Source organism: Channa argus, chromosome 20, assembly GCF_033026475.1.
Source record: "Channa argus isolate prfri chromosome 20, Channa argus male v1.0, whole genome shotgun sequence".
Taxonomy (NCBI): Eukaryota; Metazoa; Chordata; class Actinopteri; order Anabantiformes; family Channidae; genus Channa; species Channa argus.
Genome location: NC_090216.1, coordinates 6,700,001 through 6,720,972, shown reverse-complemented (window position 1 = coordinate 6,720,972; position 20,972 = coordinate 6,700,001). Strand labels below are relative to the sequence as shown.

The window sequence follows — 20,972 nt, the reverse complement described above, 5'->3', positions numbered from 1 at the left end:
GAAGGAGATTTCTGAACATAGGTTCACTTTAATAACTGAGGTTAATAGAAATTACAGCAATACAAAAATAATGTTTTAAAATTAAAATTGCAGCTTTTTCCAGAAAGAGCTCTAGTTACTATGGATGACTGACAGACCTTGAGGCTAACATTTTTAATTTGAAGTATTTCTACTAAAGAAATAGTTTCAGTATTTTTAATAGTTTTACTGTTTAATCCGGTAAGTCACCATTTCTTTTAAAAATCACCACATTAAATATTTTATCAAATTCAAGTATCTTGATAATGCAAAATTTAATTTCGAAGCTGTTCCTGTTAATTTTTTGGCCCCACAGTTAAAACTGTCTTCAGTTCTGCTGTATTAGCTATTCAAGTACCTCAAGAGATAAGTGAGAAAATATGTTTTTAAAGGTACAACGGGATATTTGTAGATTGTTTAAGAGCGTGTGCGTGAGAGACCTCAAAGTGTCAGTCATGTTCTCCAGTTTCAGCTCTGTGAATGACTGAGGGGAGATGGACATCACTTAGGAATCCCCAGGGCAAGAAATTCCACCAAGACTTAGTGTCTTTCTCACTGTTCCTCACAAATGAGTTCCCAAGCCATTTCCATTAAGCGACTTGGAACAGGCTTTTCACAAGCTTCACAAAATGCATAACCAGCCAAAGGGCAGGGTTTTGTCAGACAAACCTCTGAAGGTGTAATCCAAAGTGTTAAATGCAGAGTGGCTGACCTTTGGTTTGAACTGTCTGATGTCCAGTTCCCTTCTCATCACTGATATATGTATCTGGAATTTAAATACGTTTGGCCGGGTGCAGCTTTGTCAGATTTGTGAGATTTTCACACATGGCGGCTGGCAGACAGACTGTCCAGGCTGGTTATAAATCACCAGAAGAGAAGTGAGTGATAAGTCTCAAATGTTTACATGCAGCCCCTATTCTTCTACTCAGAATGTGAGAGGCTGCTTGGCAGTGCAGCATTTCTCCCCCTATGCCTTCTCACAGGTTGTGTTACGGTGTCCATACATCACCCTGACATGGGTGCACTCACTGAAACGGCCCGGCTAGACCCCGTCTCAGGATGATGACATATTTTCCATTCCACTCAGTGAGGTGTGCGAACATCTTATCACTCTCTAATCAATGTCACAGATCCAGCAGCAGCAGCTCAAACCATCCTCCATCCAGTGAAATCAAGTATACGTGCAAGATTTCACTTCTGTGTGTCTAATAGTGATCAGTAGCTGATCTCATGAGTGGGAAGACCCTAACATTTGTGCTCCGACACTGATACTCCCCTGACCCTTCCTGGGAGTCCCCTTCGGCACAACTTCCCCTGCTCCTCCTGGGGGTAATGGAGGGAGGAAGAATGCGGAGGGAGGAAATAAGTTTCCTCCAGGCAGATTTCTGGATGGAGAGGCTGAGAGACGGACAGATGACAATGGCACGGAGGCCGGGGTCTGAGTGTCGCCTCAGGGAGACCTACACCCCACTACATGTTGGCACCGGCCGATACACTAAGTGCACAGAGCAGAGGCCTTTACAGCGGATTTGGCAAGGTGATCCCTTCACCCACAGCCCCCCCCATCCATCTCCCTCCCACTTCACCCCTCTCTACTCTTCCTCCCTTCGTTGACACCAAACCAGGAGGTGATGAGTTGACGCAGAGGGTGAAGACAGGTCTGCGAGCTTTATCTACACCATTATCGCTTCTCTGTCTTTTTGTGATGGTCTAATTATGGATGCGGTTTATTTAAGGATCCATCTAATTTGATTCTTTTTATTTTTCCTTATTTGCTGGGGTTTACATGAGTATGTGTGTTTATGTATTTGTATTTATTAGTGTCTAGCTGAACCTGGATTGTTAAAGCTGATACTAATATTGACATTTGGGAGTTGATAAATTTTGATGATGCTATATTATTAGATCATAATGTAAAATGTAATTATTTAAAGAACAAAAGGAGTGAAATAAATATTGAAAAGTCATCCAATAGATAACAATACATTTAATGACATTTAACTGATCAAAATGATTGAGATTGAGGATCTGGGAGATGTGGGAACAGGTGACAGGCCAATTTTAAACCTTGATTTGTTCTAAGCAATTTTAAACCCTGATTTGTTCTAAGCCAGACTTGGTAGGAAGAGGAACCTAAGGTTACAGACCAGCTAGTTCGACTTTGACTTACGGTGCAGCACGTCTGCGTATAGTTGTAAGTGAGGGATTATTACCAGTATTTTGGGTTCACTCACTGTTGGTTTTGTCTCCAAATAAAGTGGCTGACCTGGCTAAACTGGTCTGATCATTTTGTGAGTGACTTTCTCGTCCCACTGGACTTTGTTGTAGCAGTGTTGCACTTTTTTCAGTACATAAATAAGATTTAAATATAATAAGTCCCGGTCATGCCTTAATGGATGGGAGGTCAGGCATGAGGTGAGTTAGGGGTCATCTGGTTATATAGGCTGACAAATTGTTTCATGCAGATGCAAACAGGCCTGAAGCACTTCTGAATCCTTTCAGCAGACACCGTGTCTCCACGTCTACGTTGAATGACATTGAACATTGCTTTCTGTCGAGCGGCTGCATTGTTTCTCATGCAGGATTTAGAAAGTTGATATCAAATTCTTCTCTATTCAAAGAAGCTCTGTTTTATTAGAAAGACAGGTGATTGCAGCTTTTAGGACTTTGCATCACAGGCTAAAATGCCACAGCGGCACAGCTCAGAGGAGAGGTGGAAAACTTGATGATAAATGGAACCGAGGTGCAGAGGTGTTGAATTGCAGCAACATTCCTGGAGGTAAACTTCAAGTATTGAGATGCTGTGGTAATTTGTAGTGTCTTGTGTCTCTCTTTTTAAAAATGTCATCGCTCTGTGTCGATGTTACAGTGAATAACATGACAGATGAAGTTATACTCTTTATGACAACAGCCCCAAGATTTTTCTCTGCGGTAAGCGTCATAAATTTCAGGCGAGTGTGAGAATGATTGACAGCCTTGTGACAGAGCTTCGCAAATCCCTTAATCCATTCATAAAGCTCAATAGGGGGCACTTGATGCACTTTTCCCTAGCAATTCTCCCCATCTGGCTTCTGTAAAAAGTCTCTCAGTGCACTCAGATCCTCTGAGAGCTTGGACAGGGGCTGATGACATGCGGCGATGAGAGCTTTTATGAGGTATGGTGTCAGGATCAGTATTAGTACCATTCACCTTTACATGGTTTATCATGTTTATCTTAACATGTAAATTCACCGGAACTCTTTGTCCAGTGTTGATGCTTACTTCCCAAACAAGGCTAAGGAAATACTGTACACAGCAGACTAGAATTTCTATGTGCAGACTTCTGGAATCTCTGTAGTTTTATGGTCACATGGATTGAGGAACAGCCTGCAGTCTGTGAGTAAGTGTCTCAGTTACAGTTGAGTGTCTGTGATCTATGGATCTCTGTCCCGCTCCAGTGACAGTGTGAGCTCCTCCTTCACGCAGGAGCCTTTTATCTCATGGAGACACAAACGACCCATGAAACCACTCATATAAACTCGCATGTAAAATGAAGTTATGAGATAAGCACGCTATTCATTTTTGTTTGTGCTATTTTACTATATTACAAGCTTCTATGACATAAACAGAATTGCAGTGTTTTGTAAAACAAAGTGCACTCACATATACTATTACAACTACTTATTATTTACTACTACTATTAATCAGGTAACAAAGCTATTAACTACAAGTCTGAGGCAGGAATTCATTTGATTTTGTTGATTTATTTATTCAATGCTGCCACCTGGTGAAAAAACAAAGCAACTTTCCAAAGAGTCTTTTACTCCCTGGGAAAATTGTGCCAACATTATACCACCTGGTGGATTTGATTGGTCAACATGGTCACTCCGACCAAACTTTTTCTATGCAGCTACGTACACAGCAAGCTGCATTTTGTCTTCTGACACCTGCTGATCATGGCCAGTGTTCTATTTGTCTTGTGATGACCCATGTCCATCACAACACTCACACCACAGGTTGGTCTCAGTGTTGTGGCCAATCAGTGCTTTCTGTGTCGCAGTCTGTAATGTACTGTATTGTACTGTAAATGTGTTTGTATGATTGTTTATTGTTTTTCAGTAATCAGAATTTTTTGTGTAAAAAAGAGAAATCATGAGCGCTGTTATCAGTTAATTATGTCTGTATAGCTACCATCTCATTTTGTTTCTTGTATCGATTTATAACCAATACAGTCACAAAATAAACGGAGTACGCTAGTACACCAGTACACTATTGCTCTTTTACTGCCCTCCAAGATTTTCTCATTGACATTTTAAAACGCCGCTGAGGCTAAAATGTATTGTTGTCTGTCGGTGTCCGGGTCAAATGGTGCCAATTCATTTGAGCTGTGTACTGTACTGTGTCAGTAGGTTACCTGTTTGTCCCTACGTGTTGCGCCTACTGATATCTATCACACCTGCCAATCAGAGACAGATTAATCAACGATGGTGTCAAACGGCATGGGGCAGTGAAAGTGCTCAGCCTTCCCTTCATTTATCACTCTGGCAGGAAGCTTTCATCCGGCATCAAGCACATTTTTTTATAGCACCGACGGGTTGGTCAGGTATGGACAGATAGATTAGTTCAGATTGTCTCTATCATGGGTTTTGTGAGACTGGGCTGGATCACCTCTCTGTCTTTTTCCCTTGTCTCCGTCTCTCTGTTCCATCCAGGCAAAGTGGAGAATTGGCTTCAGGTGATTTGGAGAAGATCTTATCTTCTGTTAACAGAGGAATGACACCATAATGGAGCAGCAGGGGTGCAGTTACCTTTTAGCCCTCCTCACCCTCCTCATTCTCTCCTTCCCTCCACCTCCGCCTGAGCCTTCACTGACAAATTAAGATTAATGATGGAGATAAGTAAAGGAACCCGCTTTCCTTCTAATAGCACATGGTCAGACTGAGTGTGAGTACATCACATTGATGTTTTTCTCTTGTACAAACCCTGTTTCCAAAAAAGCTGGGATACTGAGAAAAATGTAAGCAACACGAGAATGCAATAATTTGCAAATCATTTCAAATCTGTTTTTGATTGTAAACAGTGCAAACACAATGCATTATATGAATATGACAGATTTTTGAACATTGTCTCCACAATGTGAATTTGATGCCAGCAACACAGCTCGTAAAAGTTAGAAAGGGGGCAACATAAATTTGGGAGAAATTAAAAAACAGGTTAGTTTAAGGATTGGGTTGAAAAACAGAATCCCAGAGAAACTGAGACTTGCAGAAGCAAAGTTGTCGGAAGGTTAATTTCTCATGATGCCATCAACATGTTCAAACCCTTCTGAATTAAGTTTCTGAACAAAAACTTGCAAATAATCTGAGGATTTTTATCATCCTTTGTACATACTGTCATTAAGATAATCTGTAAATATCTGTGTAGACAAGGGACAAAGCCAAGACTAATACTGAATGGATGTAACCTTCAGGCATTCAAGCAGCACTCCAATAAAAACAAATATGATTTTGTAGATGAAATCACTGCGTGGGCTCAGGACACCTCTGAAAACCAGTTTGTTGCTGCATCCACAAATGAAAGTTAAAATCTACCATGCAAAGAAACAACCATATGTAAACAAGAGTCCAGCAGTTCTCTTTTTATTTACATATTACATACCATTCCAACCTTTGTGGAAACTTGTTCTGCGTTATGCACTTAAAATCCTGTATCTTCGCTGTTGCCAAAGCATAACAAGATGGAGCAGTGACCATGCAACAAATTACTTTATAGGAAAATGCAACAGGTACACACCCCCTGTTGTTTTACTGGCACTGTCGAGGGGGAAGGTCATCAGTGAGTAGTGATAAGAATATCAAATGGAAAGTTGAAGAACTTTCTAATAGTGCATCGCACTGTGCATAGGTAAGAAGCCATGTATTGTTTGGGAACATGTGAAAACTAGCACTGCTCCTGCATACATGCACCCATCCATAACTCTTAATTGTGACATTTACTCCCAGAGATGTTGAGAGACCCGGCCCCTTCCCCCAACCCGCTTTGCCCCACTACCATGGACTCCACTGAATGTGTGCCCCCCCTACCCTGCAGCTGGAGGTGTCTGTTTCACAGGCCTTTGTAATGCGGGACTTGGACGGATAAGGTTTCACAGGTACAAAAGTTTCCGTTTTAATCCCATCACACAGAGTGAGTGGTCAGGGCTCAGGGCTTCTGTATAATCCCAGGTTTTTCCATTCCGGTGAGCCAAGAGACAGAGAATATGCAGAAAGGAAGCGATTACTGCCCATCTCTGATTTTATTCAATAGATGTTTGCACAGCAAACGGCGAGAGCAGCAATCTCAATAGCAGTTCAGCTATTCCACACCTCAGTGCACATAGGAGAGGATTGGGAACAGATACAGTTAAATACAGCTGGTAAACAGGGCGATGTTGGGAATTGATGGATCCTATGTCATTTTAATATGCATTTATTCCTGCCTATAAGGTGCCGTTTATTCCTCATCTGTGCCTGAGTGTAATCTATAATTCTAGAAGTTTTGGTCTTCTGTTCTGGAATGGTTGCAGTCTATCGGGGGTCAGACTGGGTCAGTGATGAATTTCAAAAGGTGATTTTTTTCTTCATGGGTCTCTAATGGTTGACAGATCTGTACTGTGTTGAAGAGCTTATCAGCTTCACAGCAAGTGGTTTTGCCCCAAAACAGGCTTTGATGTGGCCTCATCTGGAGAACGCACGCTCCACCACATCAGCAATATTTGTTATTTATCGTCATCAGATAGAAAAATACAAAAATCAATATTTAAAATGGAAAATACTCTTCACTGCCGTGTCAATCAGCAGTCAAAGGGAGCAAAAGCAAAAAGTTGACTTCACATTTACCTTTTGTAAATCAGATGCTGTGGTGGATTTTCTTCTGGGTGTTATATTCATCACATAAAGCATGCATTCTCAGAAATTTAATACACATTCACAGTGACAACAACAAAGCAGATTGTCGCATCCTTCCGCAGCTCCCTTGAAGTGTTAGACTTGAAGGAAGAGTGGTTCTTTTGAAGGCAGGTAGAAGGGGTTGCCGGGCTGAGAGGTGCTGGAAAGGGCATGTCCAAACAGACTTTAGGCTCTGAGTGATGGGACACGGGAAGCGGTAACAGGACACCCTGTCCTTGCTCTCATGTCAACACAGCCATGTGAATCACAGCTGTGAGAGCATCTGAAGATCCAGGAGACAATACACAGCAAGAAATATCCCAGAGTCTACAGATCCAGCAAGCTTGGGTCCAATCACCATATTTGTCAGCATAGTGTAGCATGTTTTTCTTCCTTTCTGGAAGTCCTTTTTAAATACCCTCACTGATCACTTTATTAGGAACAGCTGTACAATCTAACAGCACCTCTACTTTAACAAGGTTTTAATCTCCCAATTTTTCAGTTGACACTGTCGAAAAGGTGATAATTTAACTATGTGATTATTACTGAGGTCATAGTTGAATGTAATATAGTAAGTGGTAGTTCTAATGATTTGACCAAATGTATGTATGTATTTATTTATTTATTTATTCATTTATTTACTTTGTCTTTTCGGATTATCCTGTGAGTTCAGGGTCGCCACAGCGGATCACTGACTGAATGTTGATGTGGCACAGTTTTTTATGCCGGATGCCCTTCCTGACACAACCCTCCACAATTTCTACCGGGCTTGGACCGGCACTGTCTGGCTGGGGATGGGCTGTTGGGAGATCAGTGTCTTGCCCAGGGACACTCTGGTGAGGAAGAGCGGTGCGCAAACCACCAACTCTATGGTGGCCTATGGTCAGAGACACTTCGACATATAGCCGGGTGGGGATCGTACCACTGACCCTGCGGTCCGTGGACCACTGCCTTAGCAAGAGAGCTACAGATTAAAATAAGTAAATGGGCCAAAAGATTAGATTTATCTCTTAACGCTTTATTTATATAAATGTTCTCTTTACACAAAGAATTTAACCACTAAATTATTTAAAATTAGAGAATTTCATTAACTACTTACATATTTGACATATTGTTATTTATACAGTTGTTTTAGACAATACCATTTTGATCACTGATATCCAACTGTTTATCCTCAAATAATAACTTCAAATAGTGAGTCAAAATGTCTGGATAAATAGTTGAAATAATAAAAGAAAGTTTTGACGATGTTACTCAGATGGATAAGTAGTTGAACTGGCTGAAAAGTATCCAGTCAATAATATTTAATAGTCCAGAAGCAGTGACCTAATGGAACAACAATAAAAAATATTAGAGTAAAAAAAATCTCTTAAAATGTATGTCAGAAGCGATGGATACATGATTGAATGCTGCCATTTATTTCATTTAACACCAATGGGTAAATTGTTTAAACACATACTTAAGATTTAGATGCTCTTCAGCTGAAAAAGTTGAAAAGATTAATGAAACCAGTGTAATGAAACCCTTGAAAAGTGATGGATAAATGGTTAAAAAGGCTAAATGTTAATAAGTTGTTAAAAGGTCCTGCTTCTACCACTTTATGTGGTAGCTGCATCATTGTAACATTAACCCATTTAAAGTTCATCAGGTTAGGTTTACAGTCATGTGTGTCCTTTGTCATCGCTCCCTCCTGGGAATCTAAAAAAGCTTTTGTTTGCATTCTGTCTTTCTTTAGGAAGGTCATTTGCCAAAAATATACCAGCATAACCAAATTATTAGTTATTATTTAAAGACTTGACTCTGGTGTTGGACGGGTTAGTTGTGCCCTGGCGGTTGTGTCCTTTTCATGTGGGGTTTGCATGTTTTCTGTGTGCTTGCGTAGGTTCCTTCCCACATGCAGGTTTGGTTAATTGGTAAATCTAAAATTGCCTGTAGGTGTGAATGGTTGTGTGTCTCTTTGTGGCCCTTGGATAGACTGGCGACCCCTGTCCCGGATGTGCCCCGCCTTTCACCGATGGCAGCTTGGATAGACTCTAGCCCCCCCCTTATCCTGTGATGATGGATGGATGGATGGACATGACTCCTTACTTTTACATCATCTCAGCAACAGAGGGCAGCAAAGATCAATGAATCCCCTCAAATCCTCTGACTTCCATAAGTTCTTTCACATTTTATTCCAATTTAACCTTTGCCTTTTTCCCAAAATCCGATTTATCTGGCACATAAATAACAAAAACACCATTGGACTTGAGTAAATCAGAAAGTTGATGTATTAAAGGTGTGAAGATGCATTTGATTTCCAAAAAAAGTTAACATTTATCATGTAAAGCTGACAAAACAATACTCAATATAAATAAGATTTGAAACCTTTTTTTAAACTAACTTTACATATTGATTTTTATATACAATTAAAAAAATTGATTATAAACTCAACGATATTACAAACCACTGTCTGTAATGTGGCTGCATTTAAAATATCATATTGTGACAATATTTTATCAGACCATTTTTCTAATATGTCAACACTAAATGCAACCAATCTATTCCTACTCATTGGACACTAAATGCGCTGCACATGAGTTTTTTACATTACATACATAATTACAACCTCTCTATGTAATGTCCCATGACACTGAGCTACTCCAGAAAGTCCTGATGCGCATGAAATGTCACTGAAACACAACTCCAGTGCCACTAATACATCATTATTTCCTTTGGTGCATCCTCAGTGGGCCTCTGCTGTTCTCGCCTATGTGTGTAAGCTGCGTGATCGTACATAAAGATCAAGGCAATGGCAGCTAGAGACAACACTGTGAACGGGATAACTAGGTAGTATCCCAGCTGCATCTCTGAAGACTTGTTGTCCAGCTCTATGGTGTCTTCAAAGTTCTTTACCAAATCCTCTGCCATGCTGGTCACACTGACATTCACCACAAATATGATCAGGACCACAACTGACAGGCACGCTGTGGAGCACAGCACTGCACCGTTACAAATTGAACTCTGTTTAAAAAGTATTCAGCAGTGATTTGTTATGTAACATTTGTGTGACTTACTGCTGAGCGAGCTGCAGGTGTAGATACCTATAGGCCCCATGTAGGTCTCATAAGGGTTGCTGACACTGTTGTACAGGGCAATAAGGATGGTGCCGGCAGAAAACAGAAGACACAGGACCAACAGGCCCAGAAGCAAACCGTGTAGGGCAACATGGGAGCCTCCTATTTTTAACAACACAGGAAAAACTACACACACACACACACACACACACACACACACACAGTGCAAGAATATTACAAATGTAGAATTTAGTGACGCTTACATTGATTATGATACAGTAGAGGCCGGTGAAAGGATGTGAGCAGACATTAACTGTGTGAGAACATATTTGAAGACATTAGTTTAGTTACAATTGGCGGGCAAATGATGTCAAACCAATATTTCCTCATTAACCTCCAGCTGCAATCATGTAGACAGGTTTGATTGTATTTGCCTTGTTTTGATGCTTCCAACAGTTTTAACAGTCAGTTTTAACAGTTTAACAGTCCCCCAAAGTCACAGGGAAATGTACTTTTACAGTGCTGTCGATTTAGGGCCGTTTCAGAGACAGATATCTCAAAAAATTTGTATCCTCTCATTTTGTAGATGTAAAATAGCGTGATTTATTTGAACTGGCCAAAACTTACCGTCCAAAGTATTAGTGCCTCCAAAGGGGCATTGAACTCTATCCAAGTTTCCAAAGAAAAGCCCCAAAGTGATTGTGGCAGATCCATTAATGATGCCAATTCCTCCACTTTGGCACTGTAGGGTCATTATAGCCCACTGTCTTGACATGGCGTATCCCAACACCCCAACAGCTACGGCAGTAACCACCGCACTGGAAATGAAAAATAAGGTCTTCTGAAGGGAAGGCATTGCTGTGTTCCAGTTGTTAAATGTAAATCCCTTCGTCTGTTCTCTGAGCCTTGGAAGTTGAATGGGACGCTGTGATCCTCTGTGGATTCAGTGTGTGAATTACCTTCCTGGGTGGAGTGAAATGTGAACTGCAGGTCATAAACTTTCTTGATTATGACTGTGACCTTTGGTTTCACAGGATAAAGACTGTGTTGGTTGTCATGGTAGGCACACCAGCTTTTCCCAACAGATGAAAATTATGCCACGTCGGCTCCAGGGATGTAAAGAATGTGCCATCAGGTGTATAGTAGACCAACTATCCATTGCAGATTTAGGACATGTAAAAAGTTGTTGGGTGTTTTCAAGGCATGTTCACGGCACTGAAGTCAAGGTCCCATTTCTAAATTATAGGCTCATAAAACACAGTGCGGATTAATTATTTACCTGTGTCACTAAATAAAAGTTACGGGAATGATGATGTGATCACATCATGGTTATGATAGTGCCTGGTTTCAATTCAGAGGCTTCGTGTTTGAGTCACGAATAGGGAGGTTGTCAGTGTGACTTTTAAAAGAATTGGTATATAAATAAAAAAGTAAATCTCACAGAAAATGGATCCATTGTATTATACACTGTTTTACACCTGGTTGGTGCCTTTGTTTTATGACACACAATTCATCTACTTTAGGTCATTAGGCAGTAGGAGCTCTAGTGACGTCTGGTAATGGCAGATAAGAAGTGATGAAGAGATGTCCAGGAATGTGTGGTTAAACTGGTGACAGTAAAATCTCATTTCAGGGAGAGGCACATATTGAGCTCTCGAATTCAGTTCAGTGGGTTACATTATTACATCACACTGCAGAGGGAAATCTACAATAATATATACCCGTCCTAACTTTTTGCACTCTTTTCCTCATTTGGCCAACATCATGTTCTCTTTACAGCCCAGCAGACCATGTTGCCAAAAAAAAAAAAAAAAATGTAACCACTAAACAATTTAAAAATAGATACTTTTATGAATTACCTACATATTTGTCATTGTTAATAATGTTATATAGTCTGCTTTTTTTAGACAATACCATTTTGATCATTGATATAAATAAAATTTAAATAAAACCTTGAAATGTCTTTTGTTGAAACGTACTGGTTTCCCAGGTCTCATTCCCAGGTATAGTAACGTTTGTGGCCAGACGGGGGCTCCCTCATTTTTCCAAACAGGGAAAGAGGATGTGTGTGTGTGAGTGTGAGTGTGTGGCCGCTGACAGCCACTTCTGTTATGTTGGAGTAAACACAAACTCCTGCCATCCGCTGACAGGCGACAACGCTGCAACACCGCCTCGCCTTTTCCAAGACACTCAGGATTCCCGGCTAAAGCCGCAAAGGTGAGTGGCGTGGCTACTCTTACGTTATCGCGCCGTTTTCGGCATGTTGACACGTAGTGAACGAGTGCGAAGCGTCCAATTCGCCGTCATGTTTTTCTGTCAGCAGACATCGCCGTGTTACCTGCCCGGTACGCACAGCTGCGCGCGGTTGATGGTCCACATGAACCGTCCATTTCACGTGCGCGCACATCGCCTGATAAGAAGGCGATTTTGGTTTTTCGTGTTAAATTCGCGATGGCTTTTGACAAATGAACCCACGGTGCGTCAGTGTGGTTTGATGGAGCGGGCGTTCGGAGTTTCTGTCTTTGTTTTCTCTGGCTTATCTAATTTGTCTTCGGTCTCCGTCACAATAATAAAGATTGGCATTCTTTAATTTTTATTCGGCAGCTGAATGTTTGTCTATGTGGGCTGAGCCAGTTTGAACACGTCGGTGAACAGAGGGATGTATTGGGACTTCAGGTATCATGGATGGATCTGCTAAGACTTGTTACTGGAGTCATGTCCTGGCTTTGGAGTCTTGAAATGTTCTCTTGTTTCATGAGGGGTTAGCAAATGCAATATTGGCTACAAGATCAATGTTGTTGTGGTTTTGTAGGGCATGACATGAATCCCCACATGGAGGGTCTCTTCTCAGGGAGGTCAGGGTCAGCAGCAGATCATCATCTCAGGGATCCCTGGTCAGGGTAAAGGGAAATGAATGGCTGCACCCAAGGCTGCAACTGAGAAAAATGAACCTGCTCCACTGACGATTACAGGAGAACACAGCCAATACATCTGACTTCAATTTAAGCATGTTTCTGAAGCATCTGCAGTATCAGTGTAACTAATTCTTTATATTTTTATCTTCACATGTTCCATTTAGTCACTTGCTTCTTCTCTGGTCTGTATTCACAGACTCTAGGGCCTTAATGCTGGGCTGTAAACCTACAACATTTGGCAGCAGGCCAGGTTTATTGATGGTATGGAGATACTGATAAATTACATCCTATGATTCTTGTAGTCAGTGCGACAGGGCAAAGTGCTGCACATTCAGCAAAGCTGCCTGTGAAATGAGCACGTGAGAAATGAAAGCATGTTTTTAATGTGGCCATTTTAACTTAATATGACCTTCACTTAATGTAGTGAACGCCTGAAACATGCGAGCTCAGCCTTTCGTCATGTAAGATGTTTAGCAGTGGGTTTAAACAGCGGTCCGTTCTCCCCCTCGTTAGAAAGGCCACATCCTCAGACACACCTGATTTCTGCCCAGGGGGAAATGAAGGCTCGGACCGAACGTGTCAGCTCTGCCAAGTTTAGAAAGGGTCAGCTGTCTTTCCATGGGCACAATACCAGCCAATACAGCACATAGCTTTTATTGATTAGGACCAGTCACACACTCATAACAATCCGCTATCGATTGCACTAAAAAAAAAAAAAAAAGACTGTAGTTATCAATTTCCAGCACCCTTTTGGCTTCATTATAAACATTTTCATATTCACAGAACAGCCACATGGTATATCATTCTCTTCCTCATTTACTGTCTTTACTTTCTCTTTTGTCTCCGTCTGTTTTAAATATGTCTCTCTGAATTCCTTGTCAGCCAAACTGTACGGGCCCTGGAAGGAACCGCAATTGCTTTGGCAGAACTTAATGAGGACGAAAGGAAATAAACAAATAGTCACTGCTCCCCAGGACAAATGAGACTGTAAGGAGCAGGGAGAAATAACATTTGACTGCTGAGCACTGTTGGCAGATGGATTTAGCTTTCATCTTTTTACTATTCACCTTTAAATCCAGATAAACCCTGTTTTGTGACAGCAATTTGTACTTTTAAGCCTTAGTTCAGTCAAAATGACCTGTATGTTCTGCTCTTCCTTTTTGTGAAGTCTTTGATGTGACTGCATTATGTATAATGTGTGTTTGACTACATTTACCTAGGAGATTTAAATCCGATAACAAACATTCAGTATATTTATTTTCTTCTTCTAGAAAACGGTCCAACTACTCAACAGGTTTAAAATTGCAGTAGCTATTTTCATTGCTGTTCACCCACTGCCAACATGTTCTTTTGTAGTTTTTCCAGCTATAGTTAAAACTGTGAAGTGGCATATTGGAATGATTGGGAAGTGTATGTTTTTCGAGTGTGGGTGTGCTGCGCAGAAACGCAACAGATGCGACGATTAATGAAAATCCACAGTGAGGTGGAGAGCAGCGCGTGGTGCATACCTGGAGTATCTAACAGTTTGTTGGGTATAAACCTTAAATTGCCACCCCTGGAGTTAATCGGAGCGGCTCAGCCTCCCTCTATCTATCCGCCACCTCTCTCTAAGTCTCAGAAACACTCTGATTCCGCTTTGCGCTGCCACGGCAAGGCTACACGCTGTGCCAGCTCTCTCTCTGAGGCTGTAACCACATTAACTACACTGTGCTCGAAGGTATGCTTTTTTCCCTTAACTAGGCGGAGAAGGAAGTAATTGGTGTAAAGTCACGACAATTAGGGATAAGCCTGGTCTGACCCAGAACTTGTCATATATTTCCTGGCAGAAACGGTTCTAGCTAGGGATCTAAGAAGGACTCATGAATTAGGCATGGAATTTGTAATAGTAATATCCGCCTTTTGATACAAACAGCATTTGTATCCCAACTGGTATTTTTCTGCTTGACCCAGTGGAAGCTTGCTAAAGCACATTAAGCTGCAGTGTGTTGCAACCGTAGGCTTGTTTGTGCTTGTGGCTAAGACTACAGAATGCAGAACCTGCAGCCTGCCTCTTAGCACCGGGCTTATAAGATTCAGTAATGATAGTGAGGAGTCATTTTATTATGAAGTTGGGTTAAAATGAGTTTTAAAAACAGTAAAGTCGAGGGGAGGAGTTGTTGAGTGTTTTACAGCTTGTGTTAGATGCAATGTTTCAATGTATTCAAAGAGAAAAAAGTGTGTAGTATGTTTAAACAAGTGTTAGAAAGCAACAACCACAGCAAAAACGGAAGCAAAACACGTGAGGTGCCAGTAGGACGTGCACAAAAGTGGGACCTCAGTGACACAGTAAAGGTTGCGGCCCCCCCCCATTAAACACATGGCTGCTTAAGAGTCAGTGTACAGCTCTGCAAATCCCCACAGCAGCACTTGAAAGTTTGGGATGGATAACTGTACTGAAGCACTGAAACAGCTGGAAGGAGATCAAGCTCCCCCTCCCCCCTTTTTTTTTTTTTTTGAACTCACCCACTATCTGTTCAAAGGAGGCTTTGTAAAATGCGTCTCTGAGATAACAGTAAGGCAAATCACGTGAGACACAGTAGAAAACTTTCAGTGGGGGCTAAAATTAAATTCCTGAACAGAATGAAACCCCCCAGAATCTCTAACACCTGTCTTCTTTGCCATTTGTCGCACTGAGCTGCTACTCCACTAATGGATTGGATGACCGAAAGCTTTACGGGTGTGGACTGTTTAATTATTTGTTATGATTTTCTGATGATTTAATCACCATATGATGAACAGTCAGTGGATTAATTGGTCATGAAGGTTATCCCTTGTTAGCTGCAGTGATAAAATCAGGGGATGGCAAAGAAAAGAAAATGTTTGCGATACCTTAAAGTGAAGCAGTATTTACTTGTGATCCTTGTTCATGGGTTTGAGCCTTAGAGACACAACAAGCTCAGCTTAAAGGTCGAATATATCGCCACCCTGTTCTGGGCGGAAAAGGGGCACCACGTCCCAAAGACTATAGCCAATGGCCAGCTAGCACATAGAGTACCCACTCTTTTTATTCTGTTATTTTGGGTTAAAACATTTTAAAAAATCCTCTGAAGGTAGCAGGTGAAATAAAACCTCAGACGAAAAACAACATACATTTTTTGACAATACCATTATTAATAAAACTGAACCAAGAAAGAAATAGCAAGCAGCAATAGCAATAGTTTGTTGGCCCTTTTAGCATTTAGCCCGTTTGTAACAAGTTGAAGTTCAACATTCTACAGTGAGAGAGATTATTCTGAAGTGGACGTCCCAGCACATCCCTCCCAAGGTCAGACGATGCATACAGTAGGCATAGGCTCACTAAGCATGTGAGGTGTTCAAGTGCATAATTGCACAGTTAAAAAGAAGCCTGAACAAGTCTGTTTGGTTTGGAAGGGTTGTCAGGAGAAAACCTCTTCTGTCTAAAAACAACATGAAAGCACGACTGAGGTTCACAAAACTGCATCTAAACAAATCATAATAGAGCTGTGCAGAAGTGAATGACCAAAACCCTCAATGAACTGAAGTAATGTTGAAGGACGGGACAGAATTCCTCCACTATGATGTGAGAGGCTGATCAAGTCATACAGGAAATGGTTAGTTCAAGTTATTGCTGCAAAAGGTGGATCCAGCTGTTGAATCATGGGGTACTTAGTATTGCCCACGTTTTTCCCAAGTTGTTTTTTGGTCTGAGGTTCTATTTGCCTAATGCTAAGACCTGCTAAGATCATGTGATTTTAATTATGTTTTTACACAAAGAAAAACTGGGAATAACGGGGGTTCAGCTATTGAACATAACTGTACATTCTGAGCCTGTTTGAAGACTTTGGCTTTACAATCCTAAACAAAGCATAACCTCTGCATACACACACCCCTCCTGCTCCCTACACACACACACACACACACACATATATATATATATATATATATATATATATATATACACATACACATACACATATATATATATATATATATATACACATACACATACACATACACATATATATATATATATATATATACACATACACACACATATATATATATATATATATATATATATATATATATATATATATATATATATATATATATATATATATATATATATATATATATATATATATATATACACACACACATACATACACATATATATATATATATATATATATATATATATATATATATATATATATATATATATATATATATATATATATATATATATATATATATATATATATATATATATATATATATATATATATATACAGCTACTTCTAATTGAGAATTTGTTAGATCACAAAAAGTTGTAAATTGCACTACAGGTGTTGTCAACCCTCGGTTAATTCTCTTGCACAGATTCAGTAAACCAATCCGATCGATCCCTCTCGTCAACTGCTTGAACTGGCTGAATCAGCCAAAAGGCCGCCGACGCTGGTCCGACTATTGTCACATAGTGCAAAATACAAAGCAAAAACTACAGTGAAAGAGACTCGACGTGTCACAAGCCTTAGAAGGTAGACAGGACAACAGAAAGTGTTCATGACTTAGCAAGACAAATGCAGAACAAGAGAAGCATCAGAAAAGTTACTTGTGGTTTTGTGCAACAGAAGTATTCCGTCTCATCACGTCTCATTCTGTGACATTGATCTTAAGAGGCTGAGTTTCCCAATCTCTAGTCTGGGAATCCCTCATTTTAAACTAGACTGTGAGACAGGGAAGTACCGCATGATGTCACTCCAACAGCTGTTCGTGATAAAAGTGTTGTACTCCGCTTCTTGGCAACACATCGTTTGTCTGTTTTATGGTATTTCACTTTGTGTGAGGACAGCACAAAGCTCTCAAAAGACACATTTTAGCGAGACTGAGCTGGTGGCCTTTCTACTCTGTGTCTTAAGGCTGTAGAAAAAGGAAAAACTGCCAAAGCATGTTTGTTATAGTAACACATTCGCATTCCCATTCTTAACTATGTAGACAGATGTGACTTTATTGAATTAATCTCTTTTCTTTTTCTTAGGCCAAAATATGGCAACCTAATGTGGAGACCTGCTCAGGGAAATCAGGGTGGAGCCCAGCACAGATTAACTCCCTGGGCTACAGTATGTGGCCTGGTTTTAAGTGACGTGAAAGCAAATATGTTCAGCTCTGGCCTACAAACATGCCACAGTCCACTTTATTTTATCTGATTGAATGGCTTGGGAAAAACAAATCTTTGGTTTTCTATGGAAAACAAAGGGAACGCCAGAGGCTGGGAACATGGCTAATATTGCTTTGACAGCCAAGACACAAAGCAAAAAGCTGTTGTAGATTTCCTTGAAAGCTGTTGGTTTGATCTCAGATGCAGGCATTTCATAGGCACAGAAGACATCACGCTCACGCACCAGATATTTAAGGTTACAAGATGATGCATGGAGAGTGAAACAGAAGCTTATTTTTGCACTTATATTTTATTACTTTTGATTGCTAAAAGACATATATTTTGCTGGTAAGTGTCGCTCTGAAATATGCATTAAAACAGCATTGAACTTGAGTGTTCTTCGTTGCACACAACCATGAGAAGTGGCCCTTAACTGATTCCAAACACAGCTGGCGTGGCACTTGTAGAAAGAGTGATCACCTTCCCCTTACTTCTGCGGCACCATAAACTCTGAAGGATGGCTGGAGGTGCAGCGTGGTTACACCCATTCCTGCGACTTATGTCATCAGCCTCTGCATGTAACATCAGATAATTGTTTCTGTGCAGTGTGTCAGCACACATGAGATGAGATGTATATATTTATTACTTGCACCTCATAAAATGCTCGGCCGCAGTGGCCCCTGTCTTTATTGAAATGTGAATGTTGGATCGTATGCTTTTAAAACTCTGACATCAAATACATCTGGAGTCTAAAAGGTTTTTGTTGGATGTTTTACAATTTATAGCTTTTTAAGTGTTTGGCCACAGATCATAGAGAAGAGATGAAAGGCATGGGAGAAACGGTGAGTGAAAGGGGGAAAGTAGAATGGTTTGGCTGTGTCACTACAGAGGTTGTTGACATGGACTAGTACAGTGCTTAATGAATAATGGATGCTTTCTAAAGCAACCCATTTCCCATCCATTCTTTCAAGGCTGCTAAACAGGGAGTTGTTTGTGATCATCATGACAGTCCTTCAATATTTTCATTGTGTTTTCAGTAACACGATGCAGTTGGGAGGCGCTGGAGTAGCTCCAGTAAACAGTTTTACTGCGCACACAACATTTATACACAAGTACAATAGGGTAATTCAACAGGGCTAGTCATTTTGTCAAACAATTTAAACAGGCCCTCAGTTATTGCTAAATCCACTGCAGACATAAATTCAGATTTTATTCATTCAAAGTGTCATCTGCCCAGAGGTCCCTTTTAACATCCGTATTACTGAGACTCTAATAATTACAAGTGTGCTGATCACATCACAAAGGGCGGCGGTGACAGCGACAAGAATTAATTCATTGTCTGGGTTGTCACTTTTTGTGTTGAGCTGAAAAGGATGGTCGTGCTGTATGAGGTCAGATCTCATTCATTAAAAGCACCTTTAAGTTCTGACTCCAATTTTTTTTTTCTATTTAATGAATGGGTCTAAATGAGAGCAGTTAAATGCAGCAGTGAGCCCGGAATCAAGAGTTGGCTAACATGCCCTGCATGCTGAGAGGCATGTATGGCTGAGGCGAGCACAGCAAAGTGCTAATGCATGGCATTATCATCAGAGCAGTCCTGGATGATATAAGGGACCAAGGTTAAAGGTAGTCTGGCTCATGGAGTGTGTTGGAAATAATATGAGGGGAAGAACCTTGAATGTGCCTCGTCTTATCGAATTCCTGTCTTATTGTTAAAGGATGTAATTTCAGCTGCTGGTCTGTGATGGTATTGCAAAACATTTTGAATGGGGGGGGGGATAGATTGTCCAGATAATACAACCACCCTGAGTGAGTGTTGGAGAGATGAGCAGGGAAGCTGTGTGCCCTTTGACTGCTGGCCCGCAGTGATGAAAGCAAACTTTCTGTGATTTCTGAGAGAAGGCCGTCTCTCCAGAAAGTCTCCTTGGCATTCGATAAATATTATGTTTTTCAAACGGCTGGCAACTCCTCTCATGCTTATAGTGTTACACAATTTCCACCAGAAAATAAATCACTAATAGGTAAAGTAGTAGAGGATTAAATAGGCCTGTTGTTAATGGGGAGATTGGATCTATTCATCCATAGAAAAAATGACATACCACGCCGTGACTTTGGCATGCTGACCTTCAGCTTTAGCGATCATGAGAGAGTGAAACGTTTGGTCATACAATACGTTTTCCAACTGGAAAAGCAATTTCCCTGTGACAATAACAATTCTCTGTACACGGCCAGGTCCTTTTTTATTTTTATTTTTTTGTGCTCAGCTCAGACACAATGCCATTTCCACAACATTCACTCACAATGATGGGACATTTGTTTGTCGTAATTGGTCTCTTTTGATGCCAGTAGACATTCCACCATGAAAGGCGTGTGGAGTGTTTTGGTTTGTTTTTAACACAAGGCAGAACTAGTAATTGAGGGTCAACACCATGCACATATACAAAAGGTTCATTTTTTCCTATATTGAATATTGGGGAAAAACAAAATTCCATGAGTAGTTTCCTCATTAGTTTCGTGTGTGCTTACATTCAGAGATGTTTGCATTAGTTTTTGTTATACTCGTATAGTATGTGTCCAGCACATCACAATGTGTTGAAAATGTAAAATGAATCCGGAACCAAGAACTTGTTGGGACTTTGTTGTTTTCATTATGGTGGTTAGACAGGTCATTCAGATGTGGACATTTTTTACCTTTGTCTGCCAGCTGCTCCTCTGGCTGCTCCATTCTTTTTTTTTTTTTTTTCTCACTTTCAAAAAACAAAACAAACTTCTTCTTTCCATTTTGTTCCTGCTCGCCCCATTTTACGACGTTAACCTGGCGGCTCACTCAAGCCAAGCGAGGTGTGAGATTTGGGAGGTTTAACTTTCTCTTCATACTTTTAAAATATCAGAAATAAACAGCCAAATATCCCACTCA

General features: G+C 40.5%; 2 protein-coding genes across 5 annotated transcripts in view; one reads left to right on the top strand and one right to left on the bottom strand.

Annotated features, from left to right (window-relative positions):
- Positions 1 to 9,132: 9,132 nt before the first annotated feature.
- LOC137106225 (clarin-3) lies at positions 9,133 to 11,131 on the bottom strand. Its single transcript, XM_067489362.1, has 3 exons — positions 10,607 to 11,131; positions 9,980 to 10,165; positions 9,133 to 9,889 (listed from the first exon to the last, which is right to left on the bottom strand). The coding sequence occupies exons 1-3, from the start codon at positions 10,833 to 10,835 to the stop codon at positions 9,618 to 9,620; spliced, it is 687 nt and encodes a 228-aa protein (XP_067345463.1). The 5' UTR covers positions 10,836 to 11,131; the 3' UTR covers positions 9,133 to 9,617.
- A 910-nt stretch (positions 11,132 to 12,041) lies between these two features.
- LOC137106243 (receptor-type tyrosine-protein phosphatase epsilon-like) overlaps positions 12,042 to 20,972 on the top strand; it is a 51,129-nt gene continuing 42,198 nt past the window's right edge. For all 4 annotated transcript variants that reach the window (XM_067489419.1, XM_067489417.1, XM_067489420.1 and 1 more), the window contains exon 1: positions 12,042 to 12,196. The gene's annotated coding sequence lies outside the window, so the exon portion shown is untranslated. The remainder of the gene's footprint in view (positions 12,197 to 20,972) is intronic.